At 35.9% G+C, this 21840-nt stretch overlaps 2 protein-coding genes and 2 long non-coding RNA genes across 4 annotated transcripts; 1 reads left to right on the top strand and 3 right to left on the bottom strand.

Moving 5' to 3' along the window:
• On the bottom strand, nucleotides 1-3164 carry LOC148917009 (rust resistance kinase Lr10-like). The gene is made up of 3 exons (XM_089053441.1): nucleotides 2317-3164; nucleotides 1432-1458; nucleotides 1-1283 (listed from the first exon to the last, which is right to left on the bottom strand). The coding sequence occupies exons 1-3, from the start codon at nucleotides 2969-2971 to the stop codon at nucleotides 154-156; spliced, it is 1812 nt and encodes a 603-aa protein (XP_088909567.1). The 5' UTR covers nucleotides 2972-3164; the 3' UTR covers nucleotides 1-153.
• A 3378-nt stretch (nucleotides 3165-6542) lies between these two features.
• LOC148917008 (uncharacterized) lies at nucleotides 6543-8100 on the bottom strand. The gene is made up of 2 exons (XR_016127403.1): nucleotides 7538-8100; nucleotides 6543-6605 (listed from the first exon to the last, which is right to left on the bottom strand). It is a non-coding gene; the product is annotated as an uncharacterized LOC148917008 (long non-coding RNA).
• Nucleotides 8101-10798: 2698 nt separating this feature from the next.
• Nucleotides 10799-12014, bottom strand: LOC148917007 (uncharacterized). The gene is made up of 3 exons (XR_016127402.1): nucleotides 11474-12014; nucleotides 11331-11375; nucleotides 10799-11057 (listed from the first exon to the last, which is right to left on the bottom strand). It is a non-coding gene; the product is annotated as an uncharacterized LOC148917007 (long non-coding RNA).
• A 4056-nt stretch (nucleotides 12015-16070) lies between these two features.
• On the top strand, nucleotides 16071-16781 carry LOC148917006 (uncharacterized). Its single transcript, XM_089053442.1, has 2 exons — nucleotides 16071-16507; nucleotides 16591-16781. Exons 1-2 carry the CDS (start codon nucleotides 16071-16073, stop codon nucleotides 16682-16684), a joined length of 531 nt encoding a protein of 176 aa, XP_088909568.1. The 3' UTR covers nucleotides 16685-16781.
• The last annotated feature ends 5059 nt before the right edge of the window (nucleotides 16782-21840 follow it).

Below are 21840 nucleotides of genomic sequence, written 5' to 3'. Positions count from 1 at the left end.
TTGTGGTGGCAGAGGAGCAAAACCACATAAGTATTTTGTTCAAAATAAAAACGTATTTTTAATGTATGCAACTTGAACCCATATATTTCCCTTATTAGCTTAAATAATAATAAAACTGAAATTAAAGTTGAAACTCTAGTTGAGTCCTACTCATCACCTAGCTGACAGAGTACTACATGTTAGCTCTGTGTTAGAACACATTGGATTCGAATTAGCATGAAGATTGTCTCTGGGCATCTCTTGTTGTGGATATAAAAGAAGCTTCGGAGGGAGCTGCAAGCATTCAACCTCTCCCTCAAGCATCTCTATAACTTTGTTCATCGAAGGACGATCGCTTGGCTTCAATTGTATACACCATAAAGCAGCTATAATCATCTTTTTTATTATTTTCTTTTCCTCTTCTGTAGCATCATCCATCTCAAACTCTTTGCCCAAGCAAAATTGGTCTGAGACCCAACGAGGAAAATAAATTTGGCTTGAATGCTCTATGTCTGTGTTCAAATTCTTCCTTCTACTTGCCATTTCCATCAACAACATTCCAAAACTATAGACATCGGCTTTGTATGAGACACCTCCAATATTTTTGTAAAACAACTCAGGAGCCATGTATCCCATTGTTCCTCTTGCTGCTGTCAAAGAAACGATGGTATTACCTACCGGATATAGCTTTGCAAGCCCGAAGTCAGATATCTTTGGTATGAAATTCTCATCCAGAAGAATATTGTGAGGCTTGATGTCAAAATGTAGAATTTGCATGTCACAACCTCGATGTAGATATTCGATCCCTTGAGCCACTCCAAGAGAAATCTCATACATTATCCTGCAACTTAAGGGGTTTCTTCCTTCTTTGCAATAAATATATTTATCAAGAGATCCATTTGGCATGAAGTTATAAATTAAGGCACGCTTTGATCCCTCAACACAATAACCAACAAGTTGAACCATATTAAAATGGTGAATCCTCCCAATAGTAGCTACCTCACTTATGAAATCTTGTCCATTAGCTTTAGGATTCTCCAACATTTTAACTGCTACAAATCGACCACTGCGTAACTTTCCTTTAAATACAGAGCCATAACCTCCTTCACCCAACTTCTCATTGAATCTACTGGTCATCTTTTTAATATCTGAGTAAGAGTACCTTATCGGAATGAGATTGTTATCACTTTGCAGGAAATCTTCTATGCTGCTATACATTGAAAAATGCATTCTTCGGCATTTGTAGATTAGAAAAGAAGCCAGAAATGGAACCCCAATTATAAATCTTATTAGGAAATATGTTCCTGCAAAGCAACATCACAAAAAAGAATAAAAAATGACATGCTTTATTGGATATAATATATTAAAAACCTTCCTCTTTGCTTCCATTTGTTTTTTCTACTAACTGATAGGAAATACAATTCTGCACTAAAGGAATATGCAAATTCTTACCGAATATGATCAGCGACCTGTAAATATCTGCAAGAGATACAAGAAAAAGTTACTAAAATCAAAGGCTTGACATAAGTTTGAAATTTCGAAGCGCATATATATATATAGAGCTTCCATTGAGGGATCCCTCAAATAAGCTTATTTGAGAGACACCCTTTGTAGGGCCTACTCCGGATTGTATTTCACTAATCCAAACAGTCTATTTTGTTGATACACATTCAAAGATTATCTCTACAAAAAATCGCTTGAATCCGATACCATTTGACCATTCAATTGAGTTATTGAAATTTTAGTACTTTCTTGAAGTACCGTGTTCATTGATTTTGTAGGACACAATTGGATGTTGAAATGGTTTCCGATTTGTCTAATTTTTTGTATGGATGATCTATATATGTAGACCTAAAAAATAAATAGTTTGGACCATTGGAAAAAAAATTGTAGGGTACCCTAAAGGGCATCCCTCAAATAAAATTATTTAAGGGATCCCTCAATAGATGGGGACTATATATATATATAGTCTGCCCTGCTTAATGGTTGACTAAGACTAATTAGCAGACTGCATCACATGAGGAAGGAGAAGAAGAGAGGGGAATTTAAATTAGCCAGACAAAATACAAGTAATAAAATTATTTAAAATTTTTAGAAATTTTATTTTCAAAGAATATTTGACATATTTTCTCCATATGTCTTTCTCATTTTCAGCCCTGTATCGCCTTATTTCAAATAAAACAAAACAAAACAAAACAAATGATTGAAGATGAGAAACAAAGCTTAACAAAAAGTCATAGATGATAGATTTAAACAAGTGACATTTGGAGAAGTTCAGAAAGTTTGAGTAAGAAATTGTAGACTTGGAATATAGCAAGTAATTCACCAAAGCCATACCCCAGGGAAAGTAGCTGGTCCGTGGAAAGTAGTGAAGCTCAAAGCCATACCCCAGTGCTTTGTGTATGTCATGATAAGAAAAGTTTCTGTCCTTTCCGTACAAGAACGACTTACTCATCAAAGTCGTCCACTCTATTCTGCACCCGTCCTCCATATCTGATGCCGTTATATTCACAGACAAGTTCACTGCTTTTGCACACTTGAAGAAAGTTATAGGTGTTGTACTTGATGCTAATTCAAAATGATCGTAATAAGTGAAGTTGTAAATGGAAAGCGAATAACGGGGGTTGGAGGAGAAATCATTGTTGCGAATGCCAGGATCTACAACTCGGATTGTGAAGTTGTCGTAGTTGATTGCCTGCACATAGTAGTATCCTGAGTGTACTTCCAATACTGTGAGGTTGTTGTGACAAAAGAGGTAGTATTTCCTCTTTGGGCAGTTGCTTTGATTTGGATCGTTGGCTAGTTGAAAAGGGCTGGTTATGTTGTGGATGTTGCCGCAGGCAGACGGGATGCACTTACCATGGCTCTTCGTAATTGATGGAATAGTTATATCTTGAAATGGGAGAGAAAGTAAAAAGGCAGAAAAGGCAGTAAGACCAAACAATAATACACTTACTATAACGAGAACACATAATCTGCAAGTGCTTGCCATGGAGAGATAAATTTTCAGACACACTTCTTTAATCCGCTAGCTAGCTTTGGTCAAGCAACTGCTTCATATTTCTATTGCTTGTGAGTCAATTCGAAGTTGTTGCCATTTACATTTTCACGACTTAGAGGTCAAAGCCGCGTTTGACAGTGGCTTGATAGATATATACATGCCAAATCCATGGACCTGCAATTCTATTGTCACGACGACTTGGAGCTCAAAGCCGCGTTTGACAGGAGCTTGATAGATATATGCCAAATCCCTTGGACCCGCTTTTGCATATTGCCATTGAATTTCTTCCAAGTGATCATTGACGCGAAGGCCAATTCCATGCTCTGAATTGAAAGTGGGGGACAATGGCATGATGAAGATTCTTTGTTGAATATTGTTTAGTTAAGGGCACCTTCTATAGTGCACCAAGTGCACCCATGCACCATTTGTCCTTTATGAAGTTCTCAGATTTTTTTAAAAATTGGCTACCGGTTATACAAGTTAACAAGTTTCCACTTTTTGAAAATGCAATTGCATAAGGGTCATGCAATTATGCCCTTCCTGTTTGGCAATTAGCATATGATTGGATAGTGATTTACAGTAGTTTCGATATGAGAGTACCATAACAATGTAAGAGGATCCTAAAACTTATAAGTTACAAGATTTGGGTAGCGATTTACAAGTTTTTGAACCAGGATTACAACGTTAGGGTTCTCATAATCCTTAGTGTTGTAAATCCTTATTTTATAATGATATGGATCCACATTACTAGGAATTGGTAAGTGCAGACCATGAGGATGTAAATTAGGTCCTTATTCTAGTAAAATGAGGGTTTACAAGATTAAGGGCCGATTTTACAATTTTAGAATACAAAGGTACCATAACGTTGTAAAGAGGGTCCATAAACATGTAGGTTACACAATTTGGGTAGTGATTTACAGGTTTTTACACCATGATTACAACATTAGGATTCTCATAATCCTTAACGTTGTAAATCCTTATTTTACAAGGATATGGATCCAAATTATAAATAATAGGTAAGTTCGGACCATGAGGATGTAAATTGGGTCCTTATTCTAGTAAAATAAAAGTTTACAAGATTAAGGGCCGATCTTACAATTTTGGGAAACGAGGGTATCAAAACGTTATAAAATGGATCCATAAACATGTATGTTACACGATTTAGGTAGTGATTTACAGGTTTTTGTGCCACGATTACAACGTTAGGGTTCTCATAATCCTTAATGTTGTAAATCCTTATTTTACAAAGATATGGATGCAAATTACAAAGAATAGGAAAGTCCAGACCATAAGGACGTAAATTGGGGTCCTTATTCTAGTAAAATTAGGGTTTACAAGATCAAGGGCCGATTTTACAATTTTGGGATATGAGGGTACCTTAACGTCGTAAAGAAAATCTCTAAATTCGTAACTTACAAGTTTTTGGTAACAATTTACAAGGTTTTGCTTCTGGATTACAACGTTAGGGTTCACCGAATCCATAATGTTGTAAATCAGCCTTTTACAAGGATATGGATTCATATTACAAGGAATTGGTAATGGTGAACCTTAGGGATGTAAAATGGGTCCTTATTCTAGTAAACAATAGTTTACAAGATTAAGGACCGATGGTACCTTAACGTCGTAAAGAGAATCCCTAAACTCGTAACTTACAAGTTTTTTGTAACAATTTACAAGGTTTTGCTCCTGGATTACAACATTAGGGTTCACCGAATCCATAATGTTGTAAATCAGCCTTTTACGAGGATATGAATCCATATTACAAGGAATTGGTAATGGTGGACCTTAGGGATGTAAAATGGGTCCTTATTCTAGTAAACAATAGTTTACAAGATTAAGGACCGATGGTACCTTAATGTCGTAAAGAGAATCTCTAAACTCGTAACTTCAAGTTTTTTGTAACAATTTACAAGGTTTTGCTCCTGGATTACAACGTTAGGGTTCACCAAATCCATAATGTTGTAAATCACCATTTTACAATGTTATGGATTTACATGACAAGGAATTGGTAATGGTGGACCTTAGTGATGTAAAATGGGTCATTATTCTAGTAAAAAAAATGCTTTACAAGATTAAGGACTGAGGGCACCATAACGTTGTAAAAAGAATCCTTAAACTCGTAACTTACAAGTTTTGGTAACAATTTACAAGGTTTTGCTCCTAGATTACAACATTAGGGTTCACCAAATCCATAATGTTGTAAATCACCATTTTACGATGTTATGGATCCACATTACAAGATTAGAGATTAGGAAGAACCTTAAAGTTGTAATCATGATGCAAAACCTCGTAAATCATACCCTTTTTTTTTCTTTCCTTTTTTTTTTTATGGTATCAAAAGCAATTGTCAAACAGGAGACAAATTACCCTTAATCAATTCAAATGTTCCTTTTCGGAAATAAACTTATCCAAATATATAGTTTAATTTTATTTTGTATTTTCAAGATAAACTTATAAAGCATGCATTTCTAGGAATAAAATGTATAACATGATTGCAACCACATTTGCAATAATGTGCATAAAATTCAATTGCAAGGACAGAAATTACGAATTGTGAAGAAAAATACAATTGCATTCTATTAAGCAATGTTTTTATGCATTCTACTAAGTTTTTTGCACATGGATTACAATCTTTTGAAAATACAATTAATTATGAAGGATTTATCATTAGTGAGAGATTCTACGTTTCATAATTGTGTAAAGATAATGATAATTGCAAGACTGAAATGCAAATGGGACAACCTTTTTTTTTTTTCCTTTTTTTTGGGGGGTCTAAATCGAGTTTCATTAAATAAGGAGAGGAGAGAAAAAGAAAAAGAAAGCAAAAGCAAAAAAAAAAACGTGGAGGTAGAGATCTGGAAAGGAAGGAGAAGAGGGGGAATGAGAGAGGGGAGAGGGAACCAGAGAAGAAAGAAAGGGGAGAAGACGGAGAAAAAGCAAAAACAGAAAAAGAACCAAAAAGAGGGAGGAGAAGGGGGGAAGGGGGATGGGAGGAAAGGAGGAACAAGGAGGCAAGAAGGGGAGGGTAGAAGGGTCGGTGACCACTTCCCCCTTGGCGGCGCTAGAAGAGAGGGGGGCTAGGGTTGGGAGCTTTTTTTGCTTTGTAAAAAGCTTATTTTCGATGTCGTTGAGCTGTTAATATTGCCTCAAATGCAAATGGGACTACTTTAGTTGTCAATTGCACTACTAGAATGCAAATTACCGTACCTGTTTGTCAATTGTATTGACAAATCACATATTATATTTACATTTTCAATTAATTGTGCACAGATAATAGCAATTGCTCAACTGGAATGCAAATAGTACTACTTTCTTTATCAATTGCATGACTGGAATGCAAATGGCACTACCTGTTTGTCAATTGCATTGACAAATCACATATTGTGTTTACTTTCTTAAAATTGAAAAGACTGCCAATAACATGACAGTATGCATACACTAATCTCATAATACAACTTTATGGTACAATGCCCATTCACAATGCTAATGGGATGATTGTTTCAATTGGCACATAATATAGCAGTCAAATTTACTTTAAAAGCTTATTCTTAATGGTACTATATCCTCATCAAAGCCAACATAAACTTCATTCATGTAATTGAAAGTATTGTTCAATACATTCACTCTACATAACCAATAATTATAAATCTAAAATCTCAAGTCATTATGTATATTTTAAAAAATAAAATACAATCTCCAGATACAATGAAAATATTACAAATTCAAGTAGCCAAATAAATAGACTCCAAAATAGTATATTAGTCTTGTATTTGGCGTAATTATTTACCCCAACCTGAAAAGCAATCACGAAACTATCAACAAAATGAATGGAAATATAAAGCAATATGCTAATATGAAAATTCATCACTGTAAACAAAAAAAGAACAAACCTACAACATAATTAACTTGAATAGAAAGCAATATGCCAGTTTGGGGTAGAGATTTGTTCTTTTCTTTTTCCTTTTTTTACTTTATGGATTGTATAACGGTCATCAATCTTATAGGCTTTGAATATCAAACAAAAAAGTGCAACGAAAGCAGCCAAAAGCTGGGACCAGCTTCAACCATATCTCCAATGCCATGTACAATGGCCTGGTGTTTGTCTTTACATCCTCATTTTGTGATTCCAAACTTAACTATTCTTAGCACTATTGCCAAGATTAGGCAAATAATACCCCTTCCAAAGTAGCATGATAGTTTTTAACATGCAGTTCATAATATATATTCCTCATGCAGTTCATCTCACACATTCAAATTCATACATAAAATAAGATAAATTCAAATTCATAGATTCACATCAATGATAGCATTTTTGTTTTTTATTTTTGTGAATGCAAAGAAAAAGTTGGGAAAAAGAGGAGCATAGTTGTGATGGTGGACGGCTCACAAGTCGAAGAATTAGACGCATTAAGAGACGATGATCAATTGTTTATCTTTTGAACATGAACATGAAAATGATGTATGAATGATCACTAATCAGTTTCAGTCACCTTATCAATGAAATTCTATAGCGTAACTCATGTCAAAGATGAAGATTGGACGAAGAACTTACAGCACCTACATTCTATGCTCTGTTATTGAGCATCTCTAAAACTGCATAGGCAGCTTTCTCAACTTGTTCTTTGGCTTCCTCTAAGCCTCTCTTCTTCTCAAGACTCTGCTCTTTGCACTTCTCTATCTCTTCGGTTATTTGGCCAGAGTTCTCATCAGTTTCGCTAAAAAAAAACAGATCGCCATCAGAACGATCAAACAGCTCCTTGAAATTAAAATCAAAATTGAAAACTAACTCTCAACCACCTTGATGGCCTTAATTTAACAGAAAAAATCATCTACCTCAACCCCCAATTCAATTTAGAAGCCCTAATTCGATAACCTAATTTAACAGAAAAAACCCTAAATTTTGAGCAATAAAAATTATATATCCTTGCATTTAGCTCCTAAAACTATAATTGCAGGGTCATGAATCACTTATCCCTCAAATTAAATGGAAATCTCATCATTCACAATTAGAACTTTAACTGGTTTCGAGCTTATAAATACTTGACCAACTAAAAACAGACCAAATTTATATTCAAAAGAGAAAAAGATGTAATTTCACGCTAAAAACATACCAAATACTACTACAAAAAGTGAAAAAGATGACCAGAAAAAGACGACGGTAGAAGAAAAAACCGTCATCGTATTTAAAAAGATGACGGTAACAAAAAACCGTCGTGGATAAGTGACTTAAACAACTAAAAAATGGTGGTACTGTTGAATATTTTTTTTATAACGACGTACACAAATAAAAAAGCGTCGTCTTATTAAAAAGGTTTTCTTTAGAGTTAAAATATGACCAAAAAACAACGACAGCAGGTATGACAAGCGTCGTCTTTTAAAAATCAAGTGTCCTTTTTTTGGTAAAGACATGGTTGTTTTGAAAGAACTGTCGTCTATTATATGTAAAGATGACGATTTTTTTAAAAAAAGTGTCGTCTATTATGAAGTAAAGACGACCCTTTTTTTTTAAAAAAAGGTCGTCTATTATATGTAAAGATGATGGTTTGTTTAAAAAAGGGTTGTCTATTATGAAGTAAAGGTGACGGTTTGTTCTGGAAAAATGGTCGTCTATTATATGTAAAGATGTATGTAACTAGTATGAGGCTGTTACATTCAATAAAGGGCTACCAAATAATGTTTTCAAGAGGCATGTAACTAGTATGGGGCTGTTATCCGGTTTTGATGCATAAAAATAGTGGAAGCAGAAGGGACGTAGCGAGAATTTGCAGTTTTGTCGTCCGAGCTCTGATTGAGGTCCATAACACCTTTCTGAAAATGGAATGAAGCCAGGAATCAGACTCAGTGCTTTGCACTGACATATGGTGGTTTTTGGTCATTTGAGGTTGTTTAGCCTTCCAAAACCGCATTTAAAGAGTTGAAAGTAAAGACGACGGTTTTTTTAAAAAGAGTCTTCTATTATAGGTAAAGACGACCCTTTTTAAAAAAACCATCATCTTTACCTATAATAGACGACTCTTTTAAAAAACCGTCGTCTTTACTTTCAACTCTTCAAATGCGGTTTTGGAAGGCTAAACGACCTCAAATGGCCAAAACTATCATATGTCGTGCATTGCACTGAGTCCGATTCTGCTTCATTCCCTTTGAAAAATATCATGGACCTCAATCGAGCTTAGACGACAAAACTGCAAATTCCCGCTACGCCCTTCTCTATTTTATGCGATAAGACGACGGTTTTTTTAAAAGGGTGGTCTATTATATGTAAAGATGACGATCTTTTTTTAAAAAGCGTCGTCTTTTAAAACACGCTAAAAAATGGCTGCTTAAGTGAATTCACGCTCGACAAATTTTCAAATTTTCACCCGTCTTTGAAAACCTTATCTCTCATTAACAAGCGTCGTCTTTTAAAACACGCTAAAAGGCTACTTAAGTAAATTTGCACTCGACAAATTTTCAGATTTTCCCCCGTCTCTGAAAACCTTATCTCTCCCTCCTTGAAACCCTCCTGCACTCTCTAAAACACCCTCATGAAACTCTCTAAAATACCCTTCTATATCTTGCTAGTGAATTTTGGATTAGTCTCTTTGCGTTTCTGGTATGTTCTTTGTCTCCCTAATTTCAGATTTTGTCTCCCTTGATTTTTCTGGTTTGTTTACATATTTTTTTTTTATATTTCTGGTTTCTTTTTAGATTTTCTGATTTGGTTATCAGGAGATGATAAGAAAGCTTGCAGATTTATAACTTTTTCTTTTGCAGGTTTTCTATGTGAGTCGTATGTTTTTTTGTTGTTGAAAATTTGTTACCTTCTCTTTTCACCATCATTTTATTTATATATTTTTCCTTTTGCAAGTTCTCGATGGTCTTTTTTATGATAATTTTACAAGTTTTCTATGGAAATATGGACCAATGGTAAAATTTCTCTTCCACCTAATTTTTTATGTTTATAATCTTAACTTTTTTTCTCTCTTTGTCATTTTAATTTATTTACAGGGATGATGGAGGAGACTTCAGTTGTGCATCATTTGTATGTTTGGATGAGGATGCTTGGATTAGGAGTACGTAGGTCTTGTTAGGAATTATGTTTGTTGTAGAATAAAGATTGTTAGGAATTATGTTTGTTGTAATAACTATTGAATCTTCAAGTTTTATGAAAGAAACTATTTTTGAGTGTATATATTCATTAATAAGGCATTATGGTTGGTTTTCTAGTTAAAATCATTGCATAGCATCATAGGAAATGAAAAAGAACTAAAATATAGCAGTTTGGAAACTTATTAGACGACGGTTTTTATAATAAATCATGGTATTTACAGATAATTAACGACGGTTTTTATAAAAAGGTGTCGTCTATTATAGGTAAAGATGACATTTTTTTTTTAAAAAAAGGGTCGTCTATTGTATGTAAAGATGATGGTTTTTTATAAAAAAAATTGTCGTCTTTATAAACAATCCACGACGATTTTCATAAAAAACCGTCATCTTTACATACAATACACGACGGTTTTATTAAAAACAGTGCGTCTTTCCTCCTATAATTACCGATCTTTACCTCTAAACAACGACGATTTTCTTTAAAAACCGTCGTCTTTACAGATAAACAACGACGGTGAAAAGCCGTCATAGTTTGAAACCCAAATAGACGGCAGTCGATTTCACGACGGTTGGAAAACTTTTTACACGACGGTGGTTTCCCGTCGTCTATTTCAATTTTTGTAGTAGTGAAAACAGAGAGAGAGAGAGAAAAAAAAAATGCAACCAGATTATCATAAATTTATATATTGTAGACCCGAAAAAGGGCCACACCATAGAAAACCCATCATCTCAAAAGAAAGCAATTATAATGAATGTATTGCCTATTTCATAGGAATTTATTACAAAAAAAAATTACATCAACAACAACCAAACCACTTTTAACATTGTTGAAATAAGCTAATTGTTAGTTTATTACAAGAAGTAACATCACCAATGAAAAACAGAGGAACTAATTTACCCCATCCTTCCCAAGGAAAAAAATAATCTGACCCCCATCAACCAAGATTTCATTCCATCATCACAAGTACGCCCAAAAATGATTCTGAGCCTGGGTTCAAACGCACAAAATCATATGCATAAGGAGAATGTTAAAAGACCAAGCAGCTGAGATATTTTATAACACAAGGAAAAATAATATCTGCAACATCATGCATCCCCTTAAAATCCTCGATTAAAATCCTCTATCAAGCATTTCAATTTACCCCACAAACCTCCTACAGCTCAATTAGAACAAAAGCCCCAAATTAACAGCGAACAAACCCTAATTCTATAAATTCAAGTTGAAATACAGAGGAATTGGAGGAAGCAGCCACATTCGTACCTGATATTGATATAAGAAAGGGAGCTAGCTGAGATGGAGCAGCGCCTGTGAAGTGAAGTTTTGAATGAGAGAGAGTTAGCAGAGCAAGAGAAGCTGACATTACTAAATCTGCATCTAGTTCAACACTAATATGAAATCCTCACCTTGTCTCCAAATTAATGGTCCAAATACAAATGAGAAAGATCAAAACCTGCACAGACCATAGCCCAAAATTAAAACCTAAAACTTACAATATAAATTAGAAAACTCAAACCTTGAATAATTAAAATTATCTTTTGGCATAGGGAGAGTGATGCCCATGAGAATGCCCATCACTAAACTTTCTGGCTAAGATGGTTTCAGTTTAACAAAATTGAAACCCCAAACTTTCTATTTTAAAGGATTCCCATCACTCACAGATTTGTGCCCACCCATGTTTGGTGCTCATATCTGAGAGAGAGAGAGAGAGAGAGCAAGCCAGAGCTATAGAGAAAGAGAATCGAGTGAGACGGAGAGTGAAGGCTGAAACGAGAGAGAGAGAGAGAGAGAGAGAGAGAGAGAGAGACGGCAGGGATCGAGCAAAATGGGGGTTTAGATTGGGGCTGAGATTTTTGGTATGGGTTTGGTTTAGAAACGAAGCCGGAAGGAGATTGAGAGACCATGAGATATAGAGATGAGAGTGACAATTATGGAGAAGAAAGAGAGAGATACCTAAGAGGAGAGGAGTCTTGTTCGTCGCGCTGTCTCGTTGTCACAGGAGGAGGAAAGGAAAGAGAGAGAAGAGAAACCCTACCCTAAGTTGACTTGAAATGTCAGACTGAAGGAGTGTTTTTGCCTTTTTTATTTCTTTAAGTGCTGCTAAACGAACCCTAAAATTAACTGAGTACACCCTATTACAAAAGTATATATTGAATTACTGATTTACCCTAATATAAAATGACCAAAAAGGATATATGGAATTGTGAAACAAATATAATTTTAATAAGTACATCCTACTAACCATATAAAGTGATTGCAAGAACTTGGAATTGCAAGAAAAGTGTCAACAGTTTTAATAGAACCATAAATCCATATGAAAAGTCAAAGATTTATAAACACTATTAAAAAAATAAAGCTGAAAATCAACTATGAAATAATGCTACAAGTATAGATGCTATCTCTCTTTATAGCTATAGATGCAACAGATTCAGCAAAGTTTTCTGTTTCTACGGGATCAAGGTCAATTGTGGCCAATTTTTCCCCACAGCATTTGCACAAGCCATCAGCTCCAATAGTTGTATGCAACACAGACCATTTCCTTTTCCCAACCAGCCCTGCCCATGCCAGCCCCCACCTCCATTCTCAATTGCCTCCCTTATCAATCTTGGATCCCATTTTATTTTTCCCACGCTTGCAGCTTCTTTGCTATGAAACCAATTCATAATTAAATTGGCAGTAGACGGTGAGACACTCCTTACACTTGTTCTTAGTTTGTGCAGCATATAACACACCTTGTCACCTTTACCGACTCCCACACTCACTCGTAAAAGGGCCTCTAGTTTCAGGCTCTTCTGGATAGACACCATGCTCCAACATGTGTTTCTCAACAGCAAATGCTTTATCAATATCTCCACTACGGCAAAAATAATGCTACAAGTATTAGGATGTACTTGGGGTATTTTTGGTAGTTCCATAGGGTGTACTCAATTAATCTTAGGGTTCGTTTAGCAGCACTCTTTTCTTTTTACCTACAACAACCGATTTATCCGGTAACTAACTCAACGGTGTGGATAACTCCACATCACCAACTATTCATCCAATGGTCTATAACAATGGGCGCATCCATGCGCCACGCCCACTGTAGAATTTTCCTTAGTTAAGTGTGTGAGAGCCACTTTATTATTGTTTGCTAGCTTCTACCTTGTGGCAATTTCGTGGGCTTTGCGGGGAAATGATGGCACATGCCTTCTTTGTCAAAAAGCAGGTGACAAAGAGGAAAGTGGTGCCTCAAATCATGTAGGAAAAGCTTTGAATATTTGGTGGCTTGCTACCAGCCTAAACCCTGAAAAAAATTGGGGGATTCTATAGTGAGTGGAAAGTTATAAGGGGTGTTTTTGAGGGGTATGTAAGAGCCGTTAGATTTCATCCAACGGTGAGTTTTTAAAAGAGGGTGCATGTAGAACCGGGTTGAAATCTGACCCGTTGGAAACCCAACTTCACTTCTCTCTCTGTGAAAAACTCAAGAACGCAATCCTCTCTTTTTGAATGTAATGTAAACCCACAATTAGAAAGATCCAAAGCTCCCAAACCCTATAGTCGCTCCATTGTCATCAGCTCCTTGGGAGGCCTGCGATCTATGGTATTCTCGGTATGAGGATTAATGGCTCTTACCTAGCTATTGCCCTGTTTTGATTCTATGGCTCAAATGAAAACCCCTTCTCTTTTTCGTTCAGTAGACGAGATTCCAGATGAAAGCAAAGTACCATATCTCTTTCTGTAGCTAGACGCCGCAACATCAGTTGTTCCTCGATTTTGGTAGAGATGGAGTCTCCACTACCAAAGAATCTTCTCTAATGTCCACCACATTCTCTCAAGATGACTGACTTCGGAGCTCCCGATTGACTTTGAGAGGTAAGTCCACTCTTGCTAGATTGATTTTGTTGGGTTTGGTTTCTTGTTTGTGAGGGTGGAAAATTCGTCATTTGTGGCATCAATAATGCGTCATTTGCATCTGCTATCAATAATGCGTCATTTCCTTATGAATATTCAATATACTTAGTTGATTGTTTTTTGGGAGGGGGGGGGGGGGTGTGGAAAATTATGAAATGTAGGTAAAAGATCCTAAACTTAGGCTTAATGGCATTAGGAGTAAGCATTTGGAGAGGATATTGGGTGAAGTTATGTAATTGCTGGTTTGAATTACATTTGTGTTCTTAGTTGAACATGTTGGTTGTAATGTTATTTTGTCCAGATTATTTCACAAGAGATGACGTAACTATTATTAAATTTTGCTTACATTTTGTGTAATCGGAATCCAACAAGCTAGGCTATGCGTGTTTTGTGTCAATATGGGCAATGTTTTGTGTAAGTAGAATGCATTGATATGTTGTGATGCAGTAATGATTGATTAATGAATTAATATTTGTTATGCAGTAATATAGAAGTAGATCAATAATATACGTGGATAAAATTTTTGGGGGCTCAGAGAGTGATGACTGTGTAACAACTAATGGGAGGGTTTACATTCCTGAAGTAAGAAATAAGGAAACACCAGCAGTTGGGATGAAGTTCAACTCGCTTGACCTCGTTTATAATTTCTATAATAGATATGCATTCTTGGCTGGCTTTGGTATTCGACTTCATTCCACCTTTTGGGGAAAAAATAAGAAAGAGATTCTGAGGAAAGAATTTGTATGTTGCAAACAAGGCGCATACAGGAAAGATGAAACTCGGGAAAGAAAAAGACAGCGGGGAATAAGTAGATGCAATTGCAAAGCTAAGATTGTGGTTGTGAAGACAAATGGGAGCAAGAAGTATACCATCTCTCTTTTTGCAGAGGGACACAATCATAAGATGACACCCTCATAAAGAATGCATTTATTGAGATCACACCGTCGTATTTCAGATTCTACAAAAGTACTCACAAAATAGTTGGGTTCGGTTAATATTCCCATTAATCAGAAGGTAAGTATTTTCGAGGTGCAATCCGGAGGAATGGATAAAATCGGTTTTATCAAAAAGATATCTACAATCTTGAATGTAATGTGAACGGGAAGCTGAGGAACCACGATGTTGAACTAGTGACCGAGTATTTTATGGCTGAACAGAAAAAAAATGAGGCCTTTTTTCAAGATTGAGGGAGATGGCGATAACAGTTTAGTCGATGTTTTTGGGCAGATGCAACTTCTAGACAGGCGTACGGGTTTTATGGAGATGTTGTTGTATTCGATACCACATTCAACACGAATCGATATGACTTGACATTTGCACCAATGTTGGGAGTTAATAACCATGGTCAGACAATTGTCTTAGCATGCGCATTTTTGAGCAAGGAAACGACTGAGTCGTTTATTTGGATGTTTGAGGAGTTTAAGAAAGCCATGCCAGGTGGCGAACCTAAAACGATCATTACAGATCAAGATGAGGCAATGACCAGAGCGATTTCAATAGCCTTCCCGACTACATTTCATCGACTTTGCATATGGCACATCACATCGAAGTTCTCTGTTAAGTTACCACATTATGCTTATAAGGAGTATTGACGTGAATTCCAGAAAGCCATATGGGATACTGACAATAAGGATGAGTTTTTGCCACTGGAATGTCAAGCAGCCAAAGAGCGGAAGGCTCTCATGGTTTCTTCAAGCAATACATATCAAGGAGAAATTCGTTGATGGATTTCATAATACGATTTGAGAGGGCACTTTCTCATCAACGTCAAAAAGAGTTAGTTGCTGATCACGTAGATGCATTTCAAGTGGCTCAATGTATTCTACCGATGCCAATGAACAAACAAATGGCTGCCTTGTACACAAGGACAATGTTTCAAAAGTTTGAGCAAGAACTAATACAAAGTACAACATGTTTCCTAGAGCTCAAAACAGAGGATGCTTCTAAAGTTGTCTTTAAAGTGAGCGAAAGGAAAAATTGGGAAACAAGAATGGCAGAAGTCGTATATGTCAAAGATTCTGACCACGCATCGTGTAGCTGCAAAAGATTTGAATTTTTGGAATTATTTGCAAGCACATCCTAGCATTGTTCAGAAGGGACTAGATTGAATATATGCCCGATAAATACATTTTGAAGAGGTGGAAGAAAACTGCGAAATCTGGATTGGTGTCAGATGCAAATGGCAACGAAATTAAAGACTCTGCAGATTCTGGTCTTTTAAATAAGTGGAGTACAATGTCTCGACTTGCTTCAGATGTGGTTGAGGATGCATTAATGTGTGAAGAAGGATGTGAGCTACTGTCAGAGACCCTAAAAAGTTTGCGGGTGAAGTTGAAGTTGTTGAAGGGTGGACCAAGTAATGACGAAGTTGGAGGGTCCAGCTCTCAAACAGAATATATGAAAGACCCTAAGAGAGTAAGGTGCAATGGAGGGTCCAAACGAGTAACGGGAGCAAAGGAAAAGGCAATGAAGCGAGGGATTAGACACTGTCGGGAGTGTGGACACATTGGTCATGATAGAAGACAATGCCCAAGAAATTTGAACACACCGTAAGATGTTAACACTATTTATAATAAGACCTAAAATTTGAATAGGTAAAGTTCTTATGTGCTTCTGTTTGATGTTTATGCAGGACATCACTGTCGAACAATGACGAATCAACTCCAATAGATCTTAGTGACCCATTATTCGACGAATTTTACAGGATGCACGGACCAACTCAATGATTTAGGTTTCTATTATACGAAGCCCGGTTATTATGAAGACTAATGATCAGGTGAAGTTTTCTAGATGCAGTTTTATTATTATTATTTTTTTGTTCATGTCCACCGATGAGCTCTTACTATGTCCACTGATAATTGAAATGAAAATTTGCTTGGTTTCATTCTTGCATGAAATTTGGACAGATGTTAATTTTACGTCTTCTCCCTATTTAGAAATTTTCATAGACATTAGATAAAGTATCAAATTTTGAGTTATGTGAAGAAGCAATGACTTTTACCTTGTAAAATGGGTAGTTTATGGTGAATTTTTTAACAGAGATTCATTGATTATATGACAGGCTAATGCAGCATTTCCAGCAGCCATGTTGTTTCCATTACCAGAATGATTTCGAGCAGCACTCATCATTTCTAGCAGCACCCAATTTTTGCGAATGTTATGTTCTAGTGTTTTACTGGTTATTAAAATCTAAGCTCGACTAGTTATTAGGTGCACGATTTTGCAAACATTTGTAACTGAAGGATACTTGAAGCACTTTGTTGGAACAGAAAGATTAGAAAGCAGCGTGTAAAAAAGTACATTGCAGCTAATCACATTTCGAATGGTTAGAGAATATTAAAGGGTACACTAACATTTGAACTACTCATAATTCCACACACAAGAAAATTTGATTGCAAAGCATTTTATGTGCTCCCTCTTAGCAATACCACGATCTCCCCAATCAACTGAAAAACGGTAGCCGCAATCACTAGGTCGTATTGGTCAGCTTCTTCTTAGCAGGTCTCATGTGCTTATGGTCACTCATGTCCCCAGTGATATAGACAAAATAAATATTCAGCAATATTTGGAATTTTATTATATATAAATAAACCATAAACCATTCACTAAACAATGTATAGCACATGGTATGTTACTTATGACTCACGTGTCATGATAATGGAGCTTTACTGATTCCCAACGTGCTGTGATATTGACTGCTTATTGAATAATATTTCCATATTTGCAAAATATAATGTTAGACAGAAGGAACACATGATGACTTGCAAGACATAGTCCCAATAATTATATATGAAGCAAATGAAACTGATATTTGTATTATTTTATATTACATAATGACATTAAAGGAATATCCTTCTAATTTGTGCAATACCACGATCACCCCCAACCAACAGAACAGCTGTAGCCGCAATCACTTAGTTGTATCGGTCGGCTTCTTCCGAGCAGCTTTGACATGCTTATGCTCATTCATGTCACCACTATCGTCTAGTATCTCTCTCACAGCATCAGGGGACACATAGTCCCAATTATAACTTGTATGAGTAGTTGCCGCGAATGCTCGCAATTTTTCGAATCCTTCGTTGAATGCCAACTCCAGTTCACTGTGATGCTCTTCGCATCGCATATGGTTCATCAAACAACCTTTAATTTCATCATTCATTACAGTATCCAACTCCTCAGCTTTCAGCTTCCTTTTATGACTCAGCTTCAAGTACTTGTTCTTTTGGGAGAACGCTTTGTTCACTCTAATGTTAAGATCAGCCAAAATGGCCTCGTCTTCAACACATTTCTCATGCCATGAATTGATCAGTCTGGAATTATAATCCAGCTTGGTACTGACTGCATCTATTGCCTCTAATGGATCATCGGAGTCCCCCTCACTCCCAAATGATGTTGAAAATGGAAGGGGTCGGCGAGTACAACGTGGAAATGGAACCTGCGACTCCAATTTTTCATCTTCGATTGTGTTGTTGGCGCCTGAAGAGGTTGACATGCTTGAATAATCCTATTTGTTTTAGAGGATGAGGATTGCATATGCAATTTCGTTTGAGAAATGGAACATAGCTTTATAGACCAACATACCAAAGCTTGCGTGTAGTCAACATATGTACTTTATTTCAATTTTAAAAAAAGAGGTGTCAGGTTTTGCTTTTCAAGCATGTCAACCTCACACTCTCCTTACACCACTGTTAGTGGTTGAAAGAAACTCAATGGAAGTGACATCTAGTTAGTGAACCCAACCAAACTAACCAAACTAGTTAGGATTAAACTTAGATTGTATGAGACCTTTTTTAATTTATACATTGTCAACCAAATGCTTTTCTTTGGCGGGAACCCTTTTTTATTGGTATTAGTATCACCCCCTTCATAGAAATTCTCCCTCCACAAAAAACTCACTTCTCCACCGAATCTGTCTCCATCTACTGAAACTCTATCCTCCACATAAACTTTCTCCCCCCATTGAATGGATTTACTAACCAAGTTTGATGTGAGCATAATAAACACCCCTCTAAACAAAGACCACCTTCAAAACACAAGTGAGTCACCAGACAAGCAATGTCACATTCCTAGACAGAATGACCATTTTGTTGGAAGTTTTGAGTTTGAAAGAGTTCTTGCTTTCTGGAAGGAGAGGCATCTTCAACTTGGTGATGAAATCCAAAGGGCAAGGGCATGTTTGGAATTTGTTGAAGGCCAAATTGAAGATGACAAAAGGCAGGCCAATTTGGGTAGGGCGAAGTTGCAGCGCATGAAGCGTAGACACAAACGACTTCGGAGTGTAGCTGTTCAAAAATACAAGAACTCATCTAATGCAATGGAGTCAAAGAAGCGTGTAATGCAAGCTGGATTCGACTACTTTCCATCTTATGCAAAACTCGTCGTACCCGGGTTTGATTGGTCATCTATTACAGTTTCCGATGTTAACAAATATACTCAGCAAGGGAAGTAACCATTTTGGTTATCGTGTTTGAGTAGAGGCAAATAAGAGGAATTGGAATTTTCGTTAAACTTTGTTTCAAACCCATTTTGATGCTTACTACTATAGAAGATTTCAACCTTAATATTTTGATGTCTTTAATTACGATAACACGATGCAAAGTGCCCATCTACTTTAGTCATATGTTGCTGCCATGTCCATTTTTTTGTGATCACGTATCAGATTTGGACATGGTTGCATCATATGCAATGTTGCCTTTATGTATTATATGTTAGGGCAAGGTTTATGGAAAAGTATGTGTGAGTGCTTTTGTGGCAAGGTTATGGCATTATTTTGTACCAATTATATATTGTTTTTTGTACTGGTTCATCTCCTACTATTGCTTTATTTCTTTATATTATATGTTTATGAGATTGGACATAATAGAAAATACATTACTGATTCTCAATGCAGCGTCATATTGACAACTTATTGAATATCGCTGACGTGTTCAAAACTCTAGGTGCAGGTGCATATGGACAACTTATTGAATATCTCTGGCGTCTTCAAAGCTCTAGGCGCATGCGCAGTTCCAATGATGGCTTCGAAGTAGTGGTGCATTTATTATATATGTACATTATTATAACCAAAACAGATAATTTTACATCCTTATATATGAAAGGAAACTAATTCTTGTATTATTACAAATTATATAACGAATATTAAGGAAATATACTTGTTAAAGTGACAAACATATATACTTATGGTTAAGAGGAAAGTGAGTTATGTAAACAATTTTTAAATTTTTAATTGCGAAATGGATGATTTATGGGTTCCATAATTTTATAACGTCACAAGGAGGCCGGAGTATTTTTCGGGGCATTTTTAGGATTTTTCTACTATTTATTGCATTTTTTCAAAGATTTTTGCACTAAAAAAGCCAAAATAATTGCCAAATGGATACCTAGCGCAATCTCACCCCCTCACCTTTCACCACTTGACAAGTGTGTGTCAGTAAACATGGCCACATCCTTACCTTTTACCATAAATTATTATTTTATTACTTTTTCTTAGAAAATTCATAACTAAATACAATAAATCAGAAAAATGATCCGAAAATTGCTACGAGCTCATTGAGACTCCATCTCCCTTGCTGAATTCCCCGATTTGTGGTTACGCATTTTAAAAAGCAGTTCCGAATATTAACGGGAGATGCTTGTTGAAGTAGGTTATTGAAGTTAAAGTTAACAAACATATATACTTAGGGTTAAGAGGAAAGTGAGTTATGTAAACCAATTTGGATGTTTTCATTACGAAATGGATGATTTATGGGTTCCTCTCGTTTTATAACGTCACAAGGAGGCCGGAGTATTTGTCGGGGCATTTTTAGGATTTTTCTACTATTTATTGCATTTTTTCAAAGAGTTTTGCACTAAAAAAGCCAAAATAATTGCCAAATGGACACCTGGCGCGATCTCACCCCTCACCTTTCACCCCTTGACAAGTGTGCGTCCAACATGGCCACATCCTTACCTTTTACCATAAATTATTATTTTATGATTTTTTCTTAGAAAATTCATAACTAAATACACAAAAATCACAATAATGTTCCGAAAATTGCTACGAGCTCATTGAGACTTCATCTTACTCTTGAATTCCCTGTTTCATGGTTACACTACATTAGTATTTTATTATTATTTATCGTAAATTATTTTTATTATTATTGTTATATTACTTTTTAGCTTGTACATTTGTTAATTATATTTACTCCAAATTTTTATTTTCCGTACGAATAGACCATTTCTGGTGCTAATCAGTTTCTCTCTTCTTCAATTTGTTAATGTTTTTTCTTTTTTAGGTTTAAGGGATGTTTTCAAACATAAAATGGAAATATACAAGCCATCCATTCTACAACATCAGGAAATAATTATTCAAAGTCTTTCACTGTTCAAGTTTTGCTTAAGAAACGTGTAACCAAATCATTTGGGATATGCTAAGTGGGAAAATGTCATTCCCAAGAACCGGTGAAAAGACACATACTCACTTTATGCATGAGTTTTCGTTTACCAAATATTAAGATTGCAGTTGTGTAAAATATCTGTGTCAGTAAAATGTCATTCGTAGCCATCAATTATGTCAGTAATAATTCCACTATATAACATATATTATACATTTATATATAAAACGGTTTAGGACAGCACAAACACCAGACAAAATAGATTAAAACATGAAATAGAAAACAACATTTGTAGAACATAGACACGCATAAAAACCGTAGAAACATACTACAACTAATTATAAGGGTATGGATTCCATGGCACAACATAGACACGCATCACCTTGAACCAAAAAACACTCTCACGGTGCCATTTGCATCGATTGCAACAAGTCCAGAAGGCAGGATTGATCTTTTCTTCACTAGGCCAGCCTGGAATAACAAAACACCAGTCGTTGTTACAAGCGCTG

This window comes from Prunus mume, linkage group LG5 (assembly GCF_029339155.1).
Source record: "Prunus mume cultivar Tortuosa linkage group LG5, ASM2933915v1, whole genome shotgun sequence".
In the NCBI taxonomy this organism is placed as follows: Eukaryota; Viridiplantae; Streptophyta; class Magnoliopsida; order Rosales; family Rosaceae; genus Prunus; species Prunus mume.
The sequence above is the reverse complement of the archived record's forward strand: the minus strand, read 5'-3'. Positions and strand labels throughout refer to the sequence as shown.